The sequence below is a fragment of the Somniosus microcephalus genome, chromosome 17, assembly GCF_052327205.1.
Source record: "Somniosus microcephalus isolate GS21.2 chromosome 17, FLI_Smic_1.0, whole genome shotgun sequence".
In the NCBI taxonomy this organism is placed as follows: Eukaryota; Metazoa; Chordata; class Chondrichthyes; order Squaliformes; family Somniosidae; genus Somniosus; species Somniosus microcephalus.
The window spans coordinates 60,113,145-60,134,262 of NC_141003.1; the positions used below are offsets into that span (position 1 = coordinate 60,113,145).

General features: G+C 39.6%; 1 protein-coding gene across 12 annotated transcripts in view; it reads right to left on the bottom strand.

Moving 5' to 3' along the window:
* The window catches only part of LOC147105758 (SRSF protein kinase 2-like), a 259,621-nt gene that overhangs the window by 130,629 nt on the left and 107,874 nt on the right, over positions 1 to 21,118 (bottom strand). For 2 of the 12 annotated variants that reach the window (XM_086010467.1, XM_086010471.1), the window contains exons 1-2: positions 20,396 to 20,724; positions 18,014 to 18,077 (exon numbers count right to left, since the gene is read on the bottom strand). The exons of 3 other annotated variants lie outside the window; for them this stretch is intronic. In XM_086010467.1, coding sequence (XP_085866593.1) covers positions 18,014 to 18,077; positions 20,396 to 20,600 — 269 coding nt within the window. In that variant the 5' untranslated portion in view covers positions 20,601 to 20,724. Of the gene's footprint in view, positions 1 to 18,013; positions 18,078 to 18,931; positions 19,086 to 20,395; positions 20,746 to 21,118 lie in introns of those variants that run through there. 7 more of the 12 variants (XM_086010477.1, XR_015081581.1, XM_086010472.1 and 4 more) reach the window with 7 other exon arrangements.

A 21,118-nucleotide genomic window follows, 5' to 3' on the forward strand; every position in this document is an offset into this window, starting at 1 on the left:
TGACATATCAAACATCATAACTGGACATCAAAATGACTGCTATTTTTTAGCAGCACCCTGGGTATGAAGTCTACTCTTAATTCAAACCATCTGTAATTCTACTTTGAGTACTACTAATAATCAGGGAGTATATTTTATAACTCATCTATTATGTATTTTATTCCTTTTAATTTTTGTTTTTCATTCAACACACTACCAGCCATTATCACTCCCTTCCACTGCCTCACTGGAGAACGGCCAGCTTAAAGCTCAAGCCTAGAAAAATAAACTGCATACTGACAAAAAACTACAAATTTCAAATATAGCATACAGTACTTGTATGCTCACCAACACATCCAGCACAAGTGTACAATGCAAATGAGCCAGAATGGAAGAAATGCTGTCCATTTCAAGCTCATATTGGACCTCTCACATTGCAACTGGATCCATGGGTAGCTACAATGAGCCAGACCCAAGCAATAAAAGAAGCCACAAGATGCTAGTTGCCCACCCTGGTCTATTGCCAGGTAACTTTCCAAACTAATGAATTTGCCACCAATTCTGAACCTTATGTTTTACCAATGTTGTCATATGTGAAACATTATTAAATGCTTTCTGAAAAATCAAGTTAAATTGTCAATTGCACAACCTTCAAACACTAGTTTGTTTGCTCCTCAAAAAAAATCCAGTAGAAGCACAATTTATTATTTATAAGTCCATGCTGATTACTTTTTATGGTCTATGTACTGAAAGATAAATAAAACAGGCAGACTAATCAGCCCATCTTGGTCTTTCCCATTGCAGTATCCAAATTTCACCTCTACTACTCTACCTGGAAGGCTATTCCATCCGAGGAGCCCTTAGTCAGGTTCAGAGTGGAGGAGTGGCAGGAGGTATGGAGTCAGATCCTAAACATCCTAAAATGTACGAAGCATAAATCAAGATCATATATCACACATACCGCACCAGTTCCAAACAGAGCACTGCTATAGTGGCTGTGGCCAGAAAGTCACTCGAACACATATTCTGGTCATGCCTGCACATCCAGAAGACTATTAGGACCAAGACTAGTCTTATAATCCCAGAGGATCCAACTCAGTGCTTGCCAGGGCTCTCCACTGGCGCTGCAAGAAGATACATTACACCCCCCCATTCCGTGGTGAAGTACAGTCCTTCCAACAAACATGGTGAAACACAAAAGGGCATATGTCAATCAGAACAAGTGATATCCAGCTTCCACCAACAACTGGGTAAATACCAAGCTGGCAAAGTCCATTCTTGAAGGTTCACAACACAAATTGCCTCCCAGTATAGCAACCAACCTCTGAAGGGCAATGACCCCAACTGACTTTGCCACTGGTATGCAGGGCCTCTTACCTGTCCCTAGAAACCAAAGCTAAACAAGCTACCTCAACCCTTTGACCCCGACTGCTCCCGATGCAAGTACATCCATGCCAAGAAACCTGGATGTATGAATCCATTCCTCCCAATCAAAATGTACAATGGGTTGGCAAAATATATATGTACCTTCATAAGATATATCTATGAATGTCCATTTAAATGTACAATGGCCTCATAAGTTATAGATGTGAATACAGTTTCTTGAGAACCCAACCAAAAAAGTGGACTACATTAAACAGTCTGTCATTGCCCTCTATCCACTGTCAATGTGAAAGTGGAGGAGATTTGGAACAAAGTAGTTATTTCCAAATGGGAACCTGACCAGCAGTAATAATTTTTTTTAAATGTAATGCAACACATGTATTAGAATGTAAATCATATGTACAGAACAAAGGGATCTATTTTGAGATATGCCAGTGCATTCCAGGATCAAGTGAAGCCCAACCTCTTCAGGATATATCAGGTGCCTCTCCTTACAGGGAGAGCACAGTTAAAAATTCAGAAAATGGATTAGCCCACCAAAAACTAACGAAACAAAAATAATGAAATTAAATCCAAACAGTAAAACCAGGAATGTCAAAATAAAAGTGCCATGCAATTGCCCACTGGTTACTGTGAACCATTAAACACTACTACGATAGCAAAATACTGCAGATGCTGGAAATCCGAAATAACAAAATGCTGGAAAAACTCAGCAGGCCTTTTAATTTCTCTCCACGGATGTTGCCTGGCCTGCTGAGTTTTTCCAGCATTTTCTGTTGTTAGTTCATTAAACACATCATGTTGATGTGCAAGAGTTACCCAAGCACAAACCAAAGCAGGAAACATATGCAAGCAATCAGAGGAATCCTGTCAATTATCTTATGTATCCTGGTCCTGTGGATGGCATCCTTTGTCTGGCCTAGGGCAATCCACACAAAGGTGAAAAAGCACAAAGAATACATCTCAAAAGCTGAAGTTAATTTAACTTTCAATTGTTTGTGAGGCATTTGGAATATTGTGCACAATTACTGATGCACTTCATTCTAAAAGGACATTGTTACATTACAAAGGGTAAAAAGAGTGATAATGATGATGCTGAGATTTTGTGCTCCAACTTAAAGGCCTGGATTTTACGGGGCTCATGACTGTACGCATAACCCCCGAGTTTCCGCATGCGTGAAAACCCGGAACTTGCGATCAGTCAGGTTTCTCCTTGACAGATTGTCTGCATGCACCCCAGAAACACTTGCTGGCGCAGAGCTGGACTATTTGCCCAACTACTGTCCAGCGAATGCCCACAAAACCCTTATGCCTGCTTTTACCAGTGTAAGAGTTAAAATAAAGGTATGATTAAAACATGCAAAAACATTTAAAATTAGTTCAAGTAAATTTTGGGCCAGAACAAAATGTTATTATTTTTCAAAAATTTAAATTTCTTATTTTAAATGCTTAATCAAAAAGGGACTTTTAATTAATTTTGAACATGGGAAATTTTTTTTTATTTGAAGTGTGTTTTATTTGGGGATCTCTCATAAGCTTATGGGGATTCCAAATGGAATCCCCATAAGCTTGTGAGGAATCCTCCTTTCTAATTGGTTGGCCTGGCCCACATGATCCCAGGGACGCTTCCGAACCGTTTGCATCCTTAGGATCCGTGGGCCTTTATGCAGGCGTATGCCTGGAGGCCTAAGACCTCAAGACTCCGAAGCTCTGGAGACACCCGGTACTTTTGGATTTTCTTTCCGGGTCGGAGGCGTATTCCGGAGAGGGAGACTGAGGAAGAGAGATGCAAAGGATGCCACAGGATGGCTGGTGTGGAAAAGGAAAAGATTCATGCTGTTGCAGTAGGGGATGCTCTTCTGAGGTAAGGAGCATCAGTTGGTCCACTTCAGTAAACAGATGAGCAAATAGTTATTGCAAACCAATAAGCATGAGGATATAATGAAGGAAAAGGTGAAATTGCAAATGTCTAAAATAATTCAAGCTTCTTTTCTTTTATCCAGGGGTTAAATGTCAGTAACTTAAGCTGTGTCACCCTCGAACTGCCTACTTCAACGTACATGAATGCAGTGTGCATTGACTCACCCTCAGGAGTAGTGCCACACCCAAGTCTGGCAATTCTCTATAAGAACTGGCAAAAATCAGAAATCCTCAGTAGAAAAAAAATCACAGGAGAATTTGTACAGCTCTTGTGTTGCACTACTGGGCCAACTCCTCTATGACATTAACCAAAAAATCCTCTAAATATTGAGTTTCAAATAAAAGTTTTACTATAAAACAGTTTCAAGAAACGTAATAACACACAACACAAAATGAGCAACAGAAATGTAGAGCACACGTGATATCTTTTATACGTGAAAGGGAACAACCCAATCTTACAAGTTCTTGCATGTACTGCCAATGCTGCTTAACGTCTTTCCTTGATTATTTAACAAAACATACAAGAAAAAAAATAGCTTTTTACTTTAAAAAGACACTAAAAACATACTATTCTGTTCATATTAACATAGGTCGATTAATTCAATACAAAAACAGTTGTCCTCTAAATTCAAATAGGTTACGGGTAAGATTGTCTTATGTACGCTGCAATTAAAATACAACTTTAAAAGAGACAGTTTTTCATTTAAGAGTTCCATAATCCTAAAACTATTTGGCTTTTGAGGTATGGGTGTTATACAGGAACCCTAATATGACATTTCTGATCTCCATAGCATACCAAAAATTGTGGGGAACTAATGAGAGTGAGGAACTTAAACTAATTAAGATCAGTCGAGAAAAAGTACTTGAGAAATTAATGGGACTAAAAACTGACAAAATCCCCTGAACCTGATGGCCTACACCCTAGGGTTCTAGAAGAGGTGGCTGCAGAGATAGTGGCTGCATTGGTTGTGATCTTCCAAAATTCCCTAGATTCTAGAATGGTCCCAGCAGCTTGGAAGGTACCAAATGTAGCCCCGCTATTCAAGAAAGGAGGGGAAGAGAGAAAATAGGGATCTACAGGCCAGTGAGCTTGACATCAGTCATCGAGAAAATGCTGGAATCCATTATTAAGGAAATGGTAACAGGGCACTTAGAAAATCATAATATGTTTACGCAGAGTCAACATGGTTTATTAAAGGGAAATAGTGTTCAACAAATTTATTAGACTTTTTTGAGAATGTAACTAGCAGAGTAGATAAAGTGGATGTAGTATATTTAGATTTCCGAAAGGCATTCAATAAGGTGCCACATAAAAGGCTGTGACGCAAGATAACGGCTCATGTGATTAGGGTTAATATATTAGCATGGATTGAGGGTTGGTTAATGGACAGAAAACAGAGTAGGGATAAACGGATCATTTTCCAGTCGGCAGGCTGTCACTAGTCAGGTGCCACAAGGATCAGTGCTTGGGCGTCAGCCATTTACAATCTCTATTGATGACTTAGATGAAGGGACCACGTGCAATGCATCCAAGTCTGCTGCTGATACAAAACTGGGTGGGAAAGTGAGATGCAAGGAGGATACAAAGAGATACAGACAGATTAAGTGAGTGGGCAATAAGGTGGCAGATGGAGTATAAAGTGGGGAAATGTGAGGTTATTCACTTTGGTAGGAAGAATAGAAAAATAGAATATTTTTTAAATAAGAAAGTATTATAAGTTGGTGTTCAGAGAGATTTAGGTGTCCTCGTACAGAAAACAGAGTTAGCATGCAATTACAGCAAGCAATTAGGAAGGCAAATAGCATGTTGGCCTTTATCGTAAGGGGATTGGAGTACAAGATTAAGGAAGTCTTGCGACAATTGTACAGAGCTTTGGTGAGACCACGCCTGGAGTACTGTGCACAGTTTTGGTCTCCTTATCTGAGGAAGGATATACTTGCCTTAGAGGCGGTGCAACAAAGGCTCACTTTTGTCTCCAAGTCAGAAGCTTGTGGGTTCAAGTCCTACATCAGAGACCTGAGCATATAATCCAGGCTGACACTTCAGTGGAGTGCCATCTTTCGGATGGGATGTTAAACCGAGACCCCCCCTCTGCCATCTCACAAAGCCTTTTTCAGTTATTTACATGATTACAAGCGTTTTTTTGCCACCCCCTTCTCATGGTGGACTTTTATATCTTGAAGTTATCAATACATCAATGCCCAGGGAAGTTTTACTTACAAGGTTTCAATGATTAGTACCTCGAATAGGTGGTCATTCACCATGGTCCAGGCCCAACTATCTGACTCTAGCCGCAAATTGAGTGTTCAGCATCAAACTGCTTCAAATAGCCTGTTCTGGCCCTGGCAAGAGTCCTCTCCTCAGTGACAATGTTTCCTTTAAGCACCGTGGCTGCACCGCTATCTGCTGGTCCCATGCAGCCCGGGAACGGCTTTTCCAATGTGAAATTTTACGCATGCGCAAAACTTTGAATGGGCCGCACAGTCCGTTAAAGGGACCATGCACCCAAATTTAAAATTAAGGGGAACATTGCTCAGTGACACAATACAAACTTCATCCCAAAGACTATTTTTAACTGAGAATTTTTATTTAATGGCGTAAAAATTTAATGAAACTTTGACCCTCGTGCCTCACCAATAATAGTACATTTTCTGCCTTGTTGTCTTATGAGTTGTCACAAAGCAGTCTAGATTTTATAATTCCAGAGTGCAAACTGCAACTCCCATGATGCATCTCTCCTCATGTATATACACACGCAAAATTTGTTAATATCATTAACTCCCCAACCCAATTGTCATGAAATCTCTGGGTACTATAGTTCAACAAAAGCAGAGTGAAAACTACAACTCCCTTGAAACATCTTTCAACACACTAAATTTTTCTCCTGGGCCTAGATCTGTGACACCCAAGGCTCAGGAGAAATGTCTAGCTTTGGCGCTGAAATGAGGGTGGAAAACTTCTGGTAAGGATTTCTAATGTTAAATGATTAACTGTATCGGGATGTTTAATGATTGTAGCGCAGATTAGTAATTGTCATCTTATGTTACCTGTCATGAGAATAATCTTCAGTGCATTCCGTACACTATTATGAAGGGGAATGTGGAATTCCAAGATATATATAACTATTTATGTATAATCTAAAAAAAAAATCTAAATATACTTTAAAAAAAAGCTATCTTCCCAGTTTTCAAAGTTTTCCCTGCCTCCTCCCCAAAGGAAGGTGCTTCACATTACACTATGCTCAGAAAACAGTCAGGGAATCTGATCACAAGTCTCTGTCAATGTAATTTTTGAATCAGCCATGACAACCATTGAGGACATCCTGGTGCAGCTTACCTGAAATGTTTCCCCTCTCTTGGGTACGGCCTCAATGAAGAGGAGAGCACATATTGTGTCAAAAGATCAAATAAATATAGCCTGCTTAGAAGGTGGATTTTATTTTGTTTAATCTTCTGGATCCTGATTTGTGGGAACCCACTATATTTCAGGGGTCCTTTCACTCCCTGGAACTGCTCTGATGATGTAAGTTACCAATTTAGCTCCAGAGTAGCTCCAACAATCAATCTGGGATGCAATCCAGAACCAGTCAACCAGAAAAAGCACTTCAAGATCAGCATACCACCAGCCTCAAGCATCAATTTCTGGAGTAATCTTTGGAGCAGCTTTGGGGAGGAATCATAGAAATACCCAGTGAACAAAGATCTGAAATGGTAGGTTGTTCGAAGAAAGTACAGATTATAATCAAAATATAATTTTTTTTTTTTTTTTAATTATATAGCTGGGGTAATACCTTACACTGAATGCACTCCCCTTATTAACTGGTTATTCATCTCATTTGCTGTTTACTGGATCTTGCTGTGCTTGCCAAGATAACAGCATCTGCATATCAAAAGTAACTTACGGGCTGTGAGGTGCATTGGAACATCCTGCAGATACAAGACACTATATAAATGCAAATGTACGAGGAGCTCATCAGTGTGAGGCAAAGCTCCCTACTCCAACTTTTATCTTGGTACCAAAATATGACTGCAATGATTAAAATAGTGACAAAACATTTTAAAATCTACATTTTCAGAAATAGGTCAGATGAAGTCAAAATTGTGAATTTGCAGAGAATCATGTTATTTTGCTATTAATATGTACATAAAGCTAAAGAGCATGCTATCAAAATCAATCATTTAATTACAACTTTTAATTAGAAATTGTGGTTGCACTAACTCAATAATAGATATAACACCCAACAGTTTTGCCTTAAAAAAAATTAAACTTAGCAAATTCATTTGAATTTCATTGATCTGGTTTATTGACCGGATCAATGAAATTCCTCAAACTGATGCGCTGCTCAAACACACGTCTCACAGCCTGCCGACTTCAGTTTGCAGACCAACTTATCAGACCCTTTCCAGGCACCCTCAGCTCTGCCAGGCACCAAGAATCCCAGTGAAAGAAGGCCCACATTCCACCAGCCAGTTTTTCCAAACTCCAGGTTGCCGCTCCAGTGCTGCCAAACCCCAGGGCCTATTCAGAATGCTCCTAAACCTCAAACCCCACATCAGTGCTGCCAAACCCCAGGAGCACTCTCTCCCAATGTTCCAATTCCCTTGCACTCCCACCCGTGCTGAAAACTCTACAACCCTCATCCAGTCTTGCCAAAGCCTCACCCCTCCCTAGTGCCAAAAGCATAGGGCTGCCAATAGTGCCTCAAAGTCCGAACACCCCGCTCCATCCCATCCCCGTCACAGTACTGCTAAACTCTTGGTACCTATCTCCAACCGGATACATGTTGCCTACCAACTTCCTGTACATCCTGGGCTTTAAAAAAAGTTAAAATTAAGTACACAGAGGTAAAAGAGTACATAATAAAAGGAAAAAAAATCCAGCCCTGAGGAAGGGTCTTAGACATGAAATGTTGACTGACTGACTGATTGATTGACTTCTGTTTCACCAGATGATGCCTGACCTGCTGAGTATTTCTATTTTTTTTTGCTCACACAATAAATCAAGGCTACTGATTTAGTTTTGAAATTGAAAAATGGATGAGGCACAAAATTGAACTCCCAAAACACCAGTAAAAACACCAAAATCTCTCAATTAAAAATTCAATCAGGCTTGTCAATCTGTGTCCCCAAAAATACATTGTGTACTACTTGCTATAATATTACCATCGTTGCAAAACCTCATCTTCCAACTCACCATGAACACCACAATAGGAGGTCCACTAGTATAAATCAAGGAATAGTTTCCACTTTGGCTGCAATCAGCAATCCAGGCGCAAATTGCGCCCAAAATTGTGATGGCTTAGAAATAAATTAATTTCCCCCCAGTTGCCGCTCAAACTAATTTGCATATTGCCAAATGTAGAAATCGGCCATAAATCAGCACAACTTAGAGTGTAATATTTTTTTTTTTTTTTTTTTTTTTAAATTTGCTTTAAAAATATTCCTTGATATATTAAGAATGGTAACTTGGACCAATTTGATTAATACAGCTGAAAATGGGTTTATAACAAAAATAAGCATTTTTAATCAGTGTCTAGTCCATCACCCGTGTGCAACCCCATTTTAAATAACTGAAAATTACTTTTAAAAAACTAGAGAGAACCATTTGCCAGCTATATTGGTATATACAAGTCAGTTTCTTAGTAAATTAAAAAAATATAGATCCAAAAGTGGCCATTAGTGGTGTCCTTGCTTTTAAAATGTGATCATTAGTGGTGTCCTCGTGTCCATGCTTTTAAAATGTGACCATTAGTGGTGTCCTTGTGTCCAAAACACAGCTTGATTTTAAGAGCCTCCTCAAAGGCCTGCAAACAGGTGCAATTAGCAGAAACTCGCAATGGTGATTAATTCGATCTGGGGACGGGACCAGCTTGCATGATCTTGTGGCCATTACAGAAACATGGCTGCAGGGTGACAATGCCTGGGAATTAAACATACCAGGTTATTTAACGATCAGGAAGGACAGGCAGGAAGGAAGGGGAGGTGGGGTGGCTATGTTAATAAAGGAAGGAATCACTAATACAGAGAAATGATATTGGGTCAAAAGATCAGGATAATGAAACAGTTTGGGTGGAGGTAAGGAATAGTAAGGGGAAAAAAACACTAGTGGGCGTAGTCTATAGGCCTCCGAACAGTGGCAACTCTGTTGGACGGAGTACCAATCAGGAAATAGTTGAGGCTTGTAATAAGGGAACATCTATAATTATGGGGGATTTTAACTATCATATTAATTGGACAAATCAAATTGGGCAGGGCTGCCTTGAGGATGAGTTCATTGAGTGTATTAGGGATGGGTTTCTTGAGCAGTATGTAACTGAACCAACCAGGGGGCAAGCAACCTTAGATCTGGTCCTGTGTAACGAGATGGGATTAATTAAAAATGTCCTAGTAAAGGATCCCCTTGGAATGAGTGACCATAACATGGTTGAATTCCATATTCAATTAGAGGGTGAGAAGGTTGGATCTCAAACAAGCGTGCTAAGCTTGAATAAAGGAGACTATGAAGGTATGAGAGCGGAATTGAGTAGAGTGGATTGGGAAAATAGATTAAAGGGTAAGACGATACATGATCAGTGGTGTACATTTAAGGAGTTATTTTACAACTTCCAAAAAAATATATTCCACTGAGAAGAAAAGGGTGTAAAAGAAAAGACAGCCATCCGTGGTGAAGTAAAGAAATTAAGGATAGTATTCGACTAAAAACAAGGGCATATAAGGTAGCCAAATCTAGTGGGAGGATAGAGGATTGGGGAAACTTTAAAAGACAGCAAAAAATAACAAAAAGATTGATTAAGAAAGGGAAGATAGATTATGAAAGTAAATTAGCAAAAAATATAAAAACAGATAGTAAGAGTTTTTATAGTTATATAAAAAGAAAAAGGGTGGCGAAAGTAAATGTTGGTCCCTTAGAGGATGAGACCGGGAAATTAATGGTGGGAAATATGGAGATGGCAAAAACACTGAATGAATATTTTGTATCAGTCTTTACAGTAGGAGGACACTAAGAATATCCCAACACTGGACAAACAGGGCGCTATAGCGGGGGAGGAGCTAAACACAATCAAAATCACTAAGGAAGTGGTACTCGGTAAAATAATGGGACTCAAGGTGGATAAATCACCTGGACCTGATGGCTTGCATCCTAGGATCTTGAGGGACGTGGCGGTAGGGATTGTGGATGCATTGGTAATAATTTTCCAAAACTCCCTGGACTCGGCAAAGGTCCCGGCAGACTGGAAAACTGCTAATGTAACACCCTTATTTAAAAAGGGCAGTAGACAGAAGGCTGGAAACTATAGACCGGTTAGCCTAACATCTGTGGTAGGTAAAATTTTGGAGTCCATTATTAAGGAGACAGTAACAGGACATTTGGATAATCATAATTTAATAGGACAAAGTCAGCATGGTTTTATGAAGGGGAAGTCATGTTTGACAAATTTGCTGGAGTTCTTTGAGGAAGTAACATATAGGGTGGATAAAGGGGAACCAGTGGACGTAGTGTATTTAGACTTCCAAAAGGCATTTGACAAGGTGCCACACAAAAGATTATTGCTTAAGATAAAAAATCACAGGATTGGGGGTAATATTCTGGCATGGATAGAGGATTGGCTATCTAACAGAAGGCAGAGAGTTGGGATAAATGGTTCATTCTCAGACTGGCAATCAGTAACTAGTGGTGTTCCGCAGGGGTCGGTGCTGGGTCCCCAACTCTTTACAATCTATATTAACGATTTGGAGGAGGGGACCGAGTGTAACATATCAAAGTTTGCAGATGATACTAAGACGGGAGGGAAAGTAGTGAGTGAGGAGGACATAAAAAACCTGCAAGGGGACATAGGCAGGCTAAGTAAGTGGGCAGAGATTTGGCAGATGGAATACAATACTGGAAAGTGTGAGGTTATGCACTTTGGCAGGAAAAATCGGAGAGCAAGTTATTATCTTAATGGCAAGAAACTGGAAAGTACTGAAGTACAAAGGGATCTGGGGGTCCTGGTGCACGAAACTCAAAAGGTGAGTATGCAGGTGCAGCAAGTGATTAAGAAGGCCAACGGAATGTTGGCTTTCATTGCTAGGGGGATAGAATATAAAAATAGGGAGGTATTGCTTCAGTTGTACAAGGTATTGGTGAGACCGCACCTGGAATACTGCATACAGTTTTGGTGTCCATACTTAAGAAAAGACATACTTGCTCTCGAGTCAGTACAAAGAAGGTTCACTCGGTTAATCCCGGGGATGAGGGGATGGACATATGAGGAGAGGTTGAGTAGATTGGGACTCTACTCATTGGAGTTCAGAAGAATGAGAGGCGATCTTATTGAAACATATAAGATTGTGAAGGGGTTGGATCGGGTGGATGCGGGGAGGATGTCCCCGATGATGGGTGAAACTAGAACTAGGGGGCATAGTCTTAGAATAAGGGGCTGCTCTTTCAAAACTGAGATGAGGAGGAACTACTTCACTCAGAGGGTGGTAGGTCCATGGAATATGCTGCCCCAAAAAGCTGTAGAAGCTACATCATTACATAAATTTAAAACAGAAATAGACAGTTTCCTAGAAGTAAAGGGAATGAAGGGTTACGGGGAGCGGGCAGGAATTTGGACATGAGTCTAGGTTCGGATCGGACATGGCCCTGTGGGTAGCGGAGCGGGCCCAGGGGCCGTGTAGCCTGATCCTGCTCCTATTTCGTGTGTCTAATTCTGTTAGATTCAGGAAATGGTTCTGTGATAGTAGATTGGCGGTTAGGATCAGATCAGCCATGATCTTATTGAATGGCGGAGCAGGCTCAAGGGGCCAATTGGCCTACTCCTGCTCCTATTTCTTATGTTCTTATGTAGCTTCTGGTGCGATGTTTTTTAAACGAGCGCAAAAGATCATGGAATCTCATGCTATATATATGAATGTACACTGCATTCGTAACAAGAGACATGAATTAATGGCACAAATAGAGATAAATGGGTTTGATCTAGTAGCCATTCCTGAGACATGGTTGCAGGGTGACTAAGGTTGGGAACTAAATATTCCAGGGTACTTGGCTTTTCTAAAAGATAGACAAAAATGGAAAAGGAAGGGTAGCCCTGATAATAAAGAATGGGATAAAGACAGGAGAGAGAAAGGATCTTAGCTCGGAAAATCAAAATGTAGACTCAGTTTGGGTGGAGCTAAGGAACAAGGGGCAGAAAACACTGGTGGGTGTAGTTTATAGGCCCCCTAACAGTAGTCGTAGTGTCAGGCAAAGTAAAAATCAGGAAATCAGAAGTGCATGCAACAAGAGTAATACAGTAATCAAGGAGGATTTTAATCCTCAGACTGGGCAAACCAAATTTGCAGTAATAGTGTGGAAGACGAGTTCATGGAATATATTCAAGATAGTTTTCCTAGATCAGTATTTCGAGGAACCAACTCAGGAACAGGCTATTTTAGATCTAGTATTGTGCAACGAGAAAGGATTAATTAATAACTTTGTAGTAAAAGGAGCCTCTGGGGGAGAGTGATCACAATGTGATAAAATTTTATACTGAGCTTGAGAGCGATTTAGTTAAATCCGAAACTGGGATCTTAGATCTGAACAAAAAAAAAGGTAGGTATGAAGGGCAAGTTGGCTAAGGTAGATTGGGGAACTAAATTAAAAGATACGATGGTAGATAAGCAAAAGTATTAGTAAAGAATTAGTACTGGAGAAATTAATGGGACTAAAAGTCGATAAATACCCTGGACCTGCTGGCCTACATCCTAGGCTTTTAAACGAGGTAGCTACAGAAATAGTGGATTCATTGGATTTGATCTGCCAGAATTCCCTAGAATCTAGAAGGGTCCCCATGGATCGGAGGGTAGCAAAAGCAACCCCGCTATTCAAGGAAGGAGGGAGAAAGAAAACAGCAAACTATAGGCCAGATAGCCTGACATCAGTAGTAGGGAAAATGATAGAATCTATTATTAGGGACATGGTAACAGGGCACTTAGAAAATCATATGATTGGGCAGAATCAACACAGATTTATGAAAGGGAAATCATGTTTGACAAATCTGTTAGAGTTTTTTGAGGTTGTAACTAGCAGGGTAGATAAGTGGGTGTACTGTATTTGGATTTCCATAAATCATTTGATAAGGTGCCACACGAGGTTATTATACAAAATTAGGGCTCATGCGACTGGAGTAATATATTAGCATGGATTGTGGATTGGTTAATGGACAGAAAACAGAAAGTAGGAATAAATGGGTCATTTTCAGGTTGGCAGACTGTAACTAGTGGGGTATCGCAAGGATCTGTTCTTGGGCCTCAGCTATTTACAATCTATACCAATTACTTAGATGAGGGGGACCAAGTGTAATGTACCCAAGTTTGCTGACAATACAAAGTTGAGTGGGAAAATAAGCTGCGAAGAGGACTCGGGAGGCTGCAAAGGGATTAGAGACAAATTAAGTAAGTGGGCAAGAACATGGCAGATGGAAGTGTGAAGTTATCCACTTTGCTAGGAAAAATAGAAAAGCAGAATTTATTTTAAAATGGTGACAGACTGGGAAATGTTGGTATTCAAGAAGGACTGGAGTATCCTTATACACAAATCACTAAAAGTCAACATGCAGCTCTAGCAAACAATTAGGAAAGCAAATTGTATGTTATATACTCCAATCCCTTTGTAATAAAGGCTAAGAGTTATGTCTTATTACAATTATATAGGGCCTTGGTGAAACCACAGCTGGAGTACCATGTACAGGTTTGGTCTCCTTATCTAAGGAAGGATATACTTTCCTTAGGAGGGAGTGCAACGAAAGTTCACCAGACTGGTTCCTGGGATGAGGGGATTGTCCGATGAGGAGAGATCGAGTAAACTAGGCCTATATTCCCTAGAGTTTAGAAGAATAAGAGGTGATCTCATTGAAACATATAAAATTCTTAGGGGGCTTGACAGGGGAGATGCTGGGAGGATGTTTCCCCTGGCTGGGGAGTCTAGAACCGGGGGTCACAGTCCCAGAATAAGGGGTCGGCTATTTAGGACCGAGATGAGGAGAAATTTCTTCACTCAAAGGGTTGCGAATCTTTGGAATTCTCTACCCCAGAGAGAATATATTCAAGACCGAGATCGATAGATTTTTGGATACTAAGGGACTCGAGGGATTTGGGGGCTAGGACGGGAAGGTGGAGTTGAGGTAGAAGATCAGCCATGATCTATTGATTGGCGGAGCATACTCAAAGAGCCGAATGGCCTACTCCTGCTTAATGTTATGTTTTGACTGGAGTTCACAAGGACTCTCTCCAGATCAGAGATGCATACCTTATCATAAATATCCTGAAATGTGCAAACCTCATTAGTAGTGGATTGCAGCATTTTTTGCTACATACAAATCGTTTCCATTGAGCACTAAAGAACTGTAAATCCATAGATTTTGCCGTACAATACCAACTGTAGTTAAATGCTACAATTTTTAGAATATAAATAGGAAAAGGCAATTAAGCTAAAGCCTGTACCTTTTTCATTGATTTCAACCCCATCAAACTTGTCTTCTAAATTATCTTTCAATCCCTTCCTTGTCTCTCAAGAACATTTGCCTTTTTACCTATTTGTATGGTTTCTGGCCTTCTCTGATAACTTATTCTAAAACTCTAATAATATGTGGAAAAATATTCCATCTATTTTCTCAGCTATCACTTTGCTACACACAATTTACCCAGATCAACTTTGCCAAGCCCTTTTATAATCTTGAAAACCTCAATTCAGTCTCCTTAAAGTCTCATCTTTCTGGAAGACAAAAGGTCTAACTTCCTTAATTTATCCTCCTCAACAAATTCTAGATATTTGACATCTGGGATGCTCATCTATACTCTCAACATTCTCTCAAGCATAACTATCATTGTTATGACCAGAACTGTACTCAAAATGGAGGGTGACTGGCACATTCAACAGCAACAATTTAACCCTTCAATTTATATTCTATTCCTATGATTATGCAAACTATTATCTTATTTTATTTTTGCCAAGTACCAAGGCAGATGGTTTAACTGTCAAACATGCAAGCAAATCAAGTGTGTGAGCTTACAATCCTTCAGTCATTAAGAATGCTCTCAGTTTGATTAAAATATAAATACCCATGCTAGCCAATATTGCACTGAGTGGCTAATGGACTTCAGCTGCCTTATCAAAATACAAATACATTATGGTCATAAAAACTATTAGAACATGATCATGGCCAATGCAGTGATGATGGAATTTCAATTAGCCCAGCATCTCTAAATTATAAGCGGAATTGGAGAGGAAAACAAAACCCAACCAAAATTCCTGCTCCCAATTGCCAACAGTGATTCCGCTGAAAACTATGTATGTGGAAGTCAAGTGAGGAGGGGACTGAGACTGTTGTGTGATGTCTGTCAAAAACTGTAGCAACACAGACTAGGTTCATACATGAAGAATGGCCACTTGGGCGAGATACCAGAGCCCTGCTAGGGCTGTGGAACAGTTCCACAGCATGAATTGGTAACTTCAGGAGAACATGGAAATATGGAATGAAATTGGAGAAGTAAGTTTATAAATATGCATGAATTTCAGATCACCATGAAGTTTTGCAATGCACTATAATATCTATGTGCAAAATACTAAACTTGGTCACATCACTCAACTGAAGAACAGCTGTCAAATCATCTGAAATGGGCAAAAAAGGTTTGTAGCAGAAGTGATTACAGGGTACAAGAGATTGAATGTAGTGTGTTTTTAAAAAAAAACGGAAACAAGGTAGATTAGAATGGTCTTTCCTGGTGTAGATGTGGACATATTTCTACAATATATTAGAAGTTTTGCATAAAGCATGCATTTACTGCAAGTGTCATACTTCCTGTAACAGTTGTCTTGTCACACTTTGTTGGTAACACCCCTATTGCAATAAAACAATACATACTCTACCTCACTGTGAGCAATGCCATGGGAGATCTATTAGTAATATATTAAAAATCTTGCATATATAGAAATATTAGCGAAATATTCTTGCCTCTTTCAAGAGCTGAACCCTGTGTCTGAAGGACAGTTGAGAAGCTGTGTTAATTTTTTTAACATAGCAATTTTCAGAGAGACTCAATAACAAATCATGAAATTGCACTGCACATACTAGCACTGGCACTCTGGATGGCCATAACAATCAACTTAACTGGCAGCAACTTAAAGTGAGCCCATTTCAATTGCTTTACTAAATAGTGAACGTTTGGCACCTTTGAAGTGAACTACCTTGTGGGCATATAACCATGCTGACCAGAAACAGTCAGTGTGAAACTTTTCAACTATAGTGAACATTCATGGATTCCCTATTACTAAACCTTCATTCATATTTCAATATAGCATTTTGTTGCAGTACTCAAAGTGAAAAGGAGTGCAGTTAGTTTTGTCACAAATGAGCTGCTATAGTGGTTAGCACTGTTGCCTCACAGCGCCAGAGACCCGGGTTCGAATCCGGCCTCGGGCGACTGTGTGGAGTTTGCACATTCTCCCCGTGTTTGCGTGGGTTTTCTCCGGGTGCTCCGGTTTCCTCCCACAGTCCAAAGATGTGCGGGTTAGGTTGATTGGCTATGATAAATTGACCCTTCGTGTTAGGGGGATTAAATACGTGGGGTTACAGGGATAGGGTGGGATATGTGTTGGTGTAGGGGTTACGGGGGTCGGGTGGGATATGTGTCGGTGCAGGCTCGATGGGCCGAAATGGCCTCTTTCTGCACGGTGGGGTTTCTGTGATTCTGTGATATGATATCCAGTCTGTGGCTACATGCCTTTGCTCCCTGCAACTTGTTAAACTAATTCTTCTTTGTAGAGTTGTACAGTTGTATCCTCTACCCAATGCTTGATAACTATGTTAAATACACTCAGATATGCTGAATGCCTTTCCAGCAAAAATGCATAAAACTTAGTTAACTAATTAGGCACAGAACAGCTGAAGACTAGTAGTCATGGCTGACTGAAAAACAGGTATGTACTTCACCAATTTTGAGATTACTTTCCATGATGATCTCACTCCCATATTGAAGCAGTCAATTACTGATGCAAGAAGATACAATTAGAAAACTGAAGGACTGGTAAATGAGTAATATTACATTGACTTTTCCAACTGTAGCTAATTCTTTCAATCAATATTGATTTTGAATTGGCAGATATAAAAATACATTGTTTTACGAACATTACAAGTCAATTAACCTCACCTGTAGGCATGAAACATTACTGCATCTGATGAATATTCCCCTACAGAACAGAAACATGAAGCAGCAGCATGTCTGCCTCACAGGAGGTGACTGACTAATCCATGGGTTAGTGATTTCAGGTCCTATGCACAGACACTCCCTTTCAGAATCAGCACCTAAACTCGGATCTAAGAAAGGTTAAAATAATAAATGAGATGCCCTGCATTTATGTTCTAAGTACATGTCACAGCAGGGGAGGAGGGGAAAAAACCTTCTTAAATAGCACACTGGCACTCTGTACATTAATTGTCGCTATTTGGTTTATGTTATGGATCTATTTAGCAAAACACACAAAAGAGGGAAATCAATAAGCCTCGGCTATCCTCAGCAAAAGCAACAAGCCTCAAAAATAAAAATAGATTCTGAAAAATGTTAACCAATGCAGTGAAGCTTTCTTAGCTGACGTTTCAACATTGGCAGCTCCTTTCTCCTTCCCTCCCTCCTTCCTTCCTTCCTTCCTTCCGATTTCCCACTGTCTGCCTTTAGCATCAATTCTGGGTGCAATGGATGTTTGCTGTACCTTTCAGAAGAGGACGACTTCCCAGAGTTAACTGACATCAGCAGCTCAATCTTCTGCTTGGTTTCTGGAAAAATTAGAAAACGTTCAGAGCCGAGCACCTCTGGTTTCTCTTTTAATACTAATCTTCAATATTTAGATATTTTGGCTAAACTAGGAGGAGGCCACAGGTTTCAAATGCTTCTGCGTGTACTGTAATTCACTCCTTCTGAAGAAAGAGAAAGAGAAAGAGAAAGAGAGAGAGAGAGAGAGAGAGAGAGAAAGCTCCAGAGGAATCAAGCTTCACTAAAATATGCACATGACCGTTTATGAAAACAGGAAGTACAGTACCACTTTTTTCCACAGTAGGGGTAGCTTTCCAGGCTGTACCAACGGACGATTTATGTCACACCAGATGGAGCGATTATACACAAGAACACAAGTGCTAGCTTGAAAGCTGCATCAGATGAACAGCTTGCTAAATGTATGACTTCTTCTGACCTCGATCTTAACCAATCAAATTAACTATTTTACATCAGTTCCCTCCCAGTGCTGCTGGAAATATTTCATTGTGTCTTTTTTAGCAAATTGTGATGAGCCAGTCATATTTATAGCTTAGTTACGCAACACTGTTACAAAGACAATCTCAGTTGTCCGATTTAATAGATAAGACAACGCAAGTCCTTCAATATTTCACAAAAGCATATGAAAATATCACAATATCCAAAAGTCTCGAGTAATTTAAAATTATTTTGCCTTGGTTGGCATAATCGGACAACCGGGGAAAGATGAAGCTCTTCTTCCATTGATATTTGTCAGATAATACAAAAGGAAGCAATTAATGTTATTAATATACATTGAAATGAAAAACAGAAAATGATGGAAATAAAAACAGAAAATAATCCAAATAAGCAGCAACTCTTGAGAGAGAAGATAGCTTACCATCTCAAAATAAGTTAACATTTCAGGTTAGATACTTTCATCAGAACTGAAAAAAGGCAGATGAGCCCTGTAGAGTGTTGACCAAGATAGAGATGGAAGGAGAACACAACAGGTCACAAGCCACGAAATAGTATCTCGTAGTACAAGGAGGCAGCTAAAAAAAAGTTTGAAAGAGGTTAAAAGGGCTGATCATGTCATGTCAGTTAAAACATGCAAAGGCATTATAAAAGACAAAAAGTGAATAGGTTCAAAAAGTTCTGACGAAAGGTCAGCGACCTGAAAAGTTCATTGTTTCTCTCTCCACAGATGCTGCCTGGCCTGCTGAGTATTTCCAGCATTTTCTATTTTTATCTCAGATTTCCAGCATCCGCAGAATTTTGCTTTTGAATAGGCGAAAAATTGCTTCATTTACTTCCCAGAAGTGAAGTGGGACGAATAAGTGATGAGAGTAGATGATCAATTGAGAAATAAGGTCCCCAACATAGTTAAGTTCAATGTAAAAATAGAAGCGAGTAATTTAGAGTCATAGGAAAAAGGGAAATTTCTGTGCGACAAGATGGGATCAGGCCCAAAATAACAAGGCAAAAATAGCTAGCAACAGGATGACAGATGAGCAATGGGGAATATATCTATTTTGTACAATTTCCAGCAGCTGAAAAGAAAGTTATCAATGGAGAGAGTTTTGCGGACAAAGAAATTAAAAGTAAACAATCTTAAAAAAGGAGGCATATGATAAAACTAGGGCTAACAATATTAAATAAAATTGAGGAATATACAAAGTGTAACGAAGAGCTGAAATGGGCAATTAGAAGGGCAAAAAAAGACTTGTGGTGAATATAAAAAGGAAAAATAAGGGCTTTTATATAAGAATATTCCAAGTAAAATAAAAATTAGCGAGGATAAGACTCCTCAGGGATGAAAGAGAAATGGAGTGGCAGATTATGAAGATAGCAGACAGATACTGACAAATGATGGTGGAAGTGGGCCACTAAAGGATGAGCAAGATAAACTCAGGTAATGACAGAGAAATGGCAGAAGTATTGAATAGCTACTTCGCCTCAGTTTTTACTAAAAAGGATAACGAAATAGACACTTCACTAGAGGCTGAACTTAAAAATACTACAGTTGGGATAGAAAGAGAGAAAATAATTGACAAACTAGCAAAACGGAGAGAGGATAAAACCTCAGGTGGTCCACGCATACTCGAGGAAACGAGGGAGAAGTTAGCAGAGGCACTAGTTTATATATACACAAAAGTTCCATAGAAGAGAGGGTAGTGCCAGAATGTTGTTCGTATACACAAAGTGAGATAGAACAAAACCTGAGAACTGTAGACCAGTCAGCTTAACGTCAGTGATAGGAAAGATGCTGGAATCTATACGAAAAAAAGTGAAAGAGCATCTAGAGACAGAAAATATAATTTAAAAAGTCAGCACAAATTCCAAAAGGCTAAGTCATGCTTACCTAACTGATATCTCTTGAAGAGATAATGGAAAGTGTAATAATAACAGGAGACCTGAAACGTTAACGGTTTCTCTCGCCAGAGATGCTGCCTGACCTGCTGAGTATTTCCAGCATTTTCTGATTCTATTTCAGATTTCCAGCATCCGCAGCATTTTGCTTCTAAATTAATGGAAAGAGTAGACAAGGGTAATGCAACAGATGTCATATACTTGGATTTTCAAAAGGCCTTCAATAAAGGTACCACATGTTAGGCTCATGACAGAGGTTAGGGCAGGTGGAGTCAGGGGACAAATAGCTGAATTTCTAGGGGGTATAGAATTCAAAAGTGGTTAAGTTACATTAAACTTGTATAGGACCCTGGTCAGGCCATGCTTACAGTTCTGGTCTTCATATTTTAAAAAGGACATAGATGCACTGGAGAAAGTGCAAATAAGATTTACAAGGATGATACCAGAACTGAGAGATTACAGCTAGCAGGAAAGAGTGAACCGACTGGAGCTTTTTTCTTTATTGTCCAACATTAGTTCTGGGTAAACTCCTAGAATCAATAACTCAAGATAAAATTAGTGATAAAAATAAATTTTGAAAAGTATGTGATAATCAAGGAATGCTGGCATGGTTTTGTTAACAGCAAGTCATGTTTGAGAATTTTAAGACTTATTGTATAGATAAAAGGCAACAGTGTACAGGAAACTTTCGATTAACCAGAACGCTCTATCCACC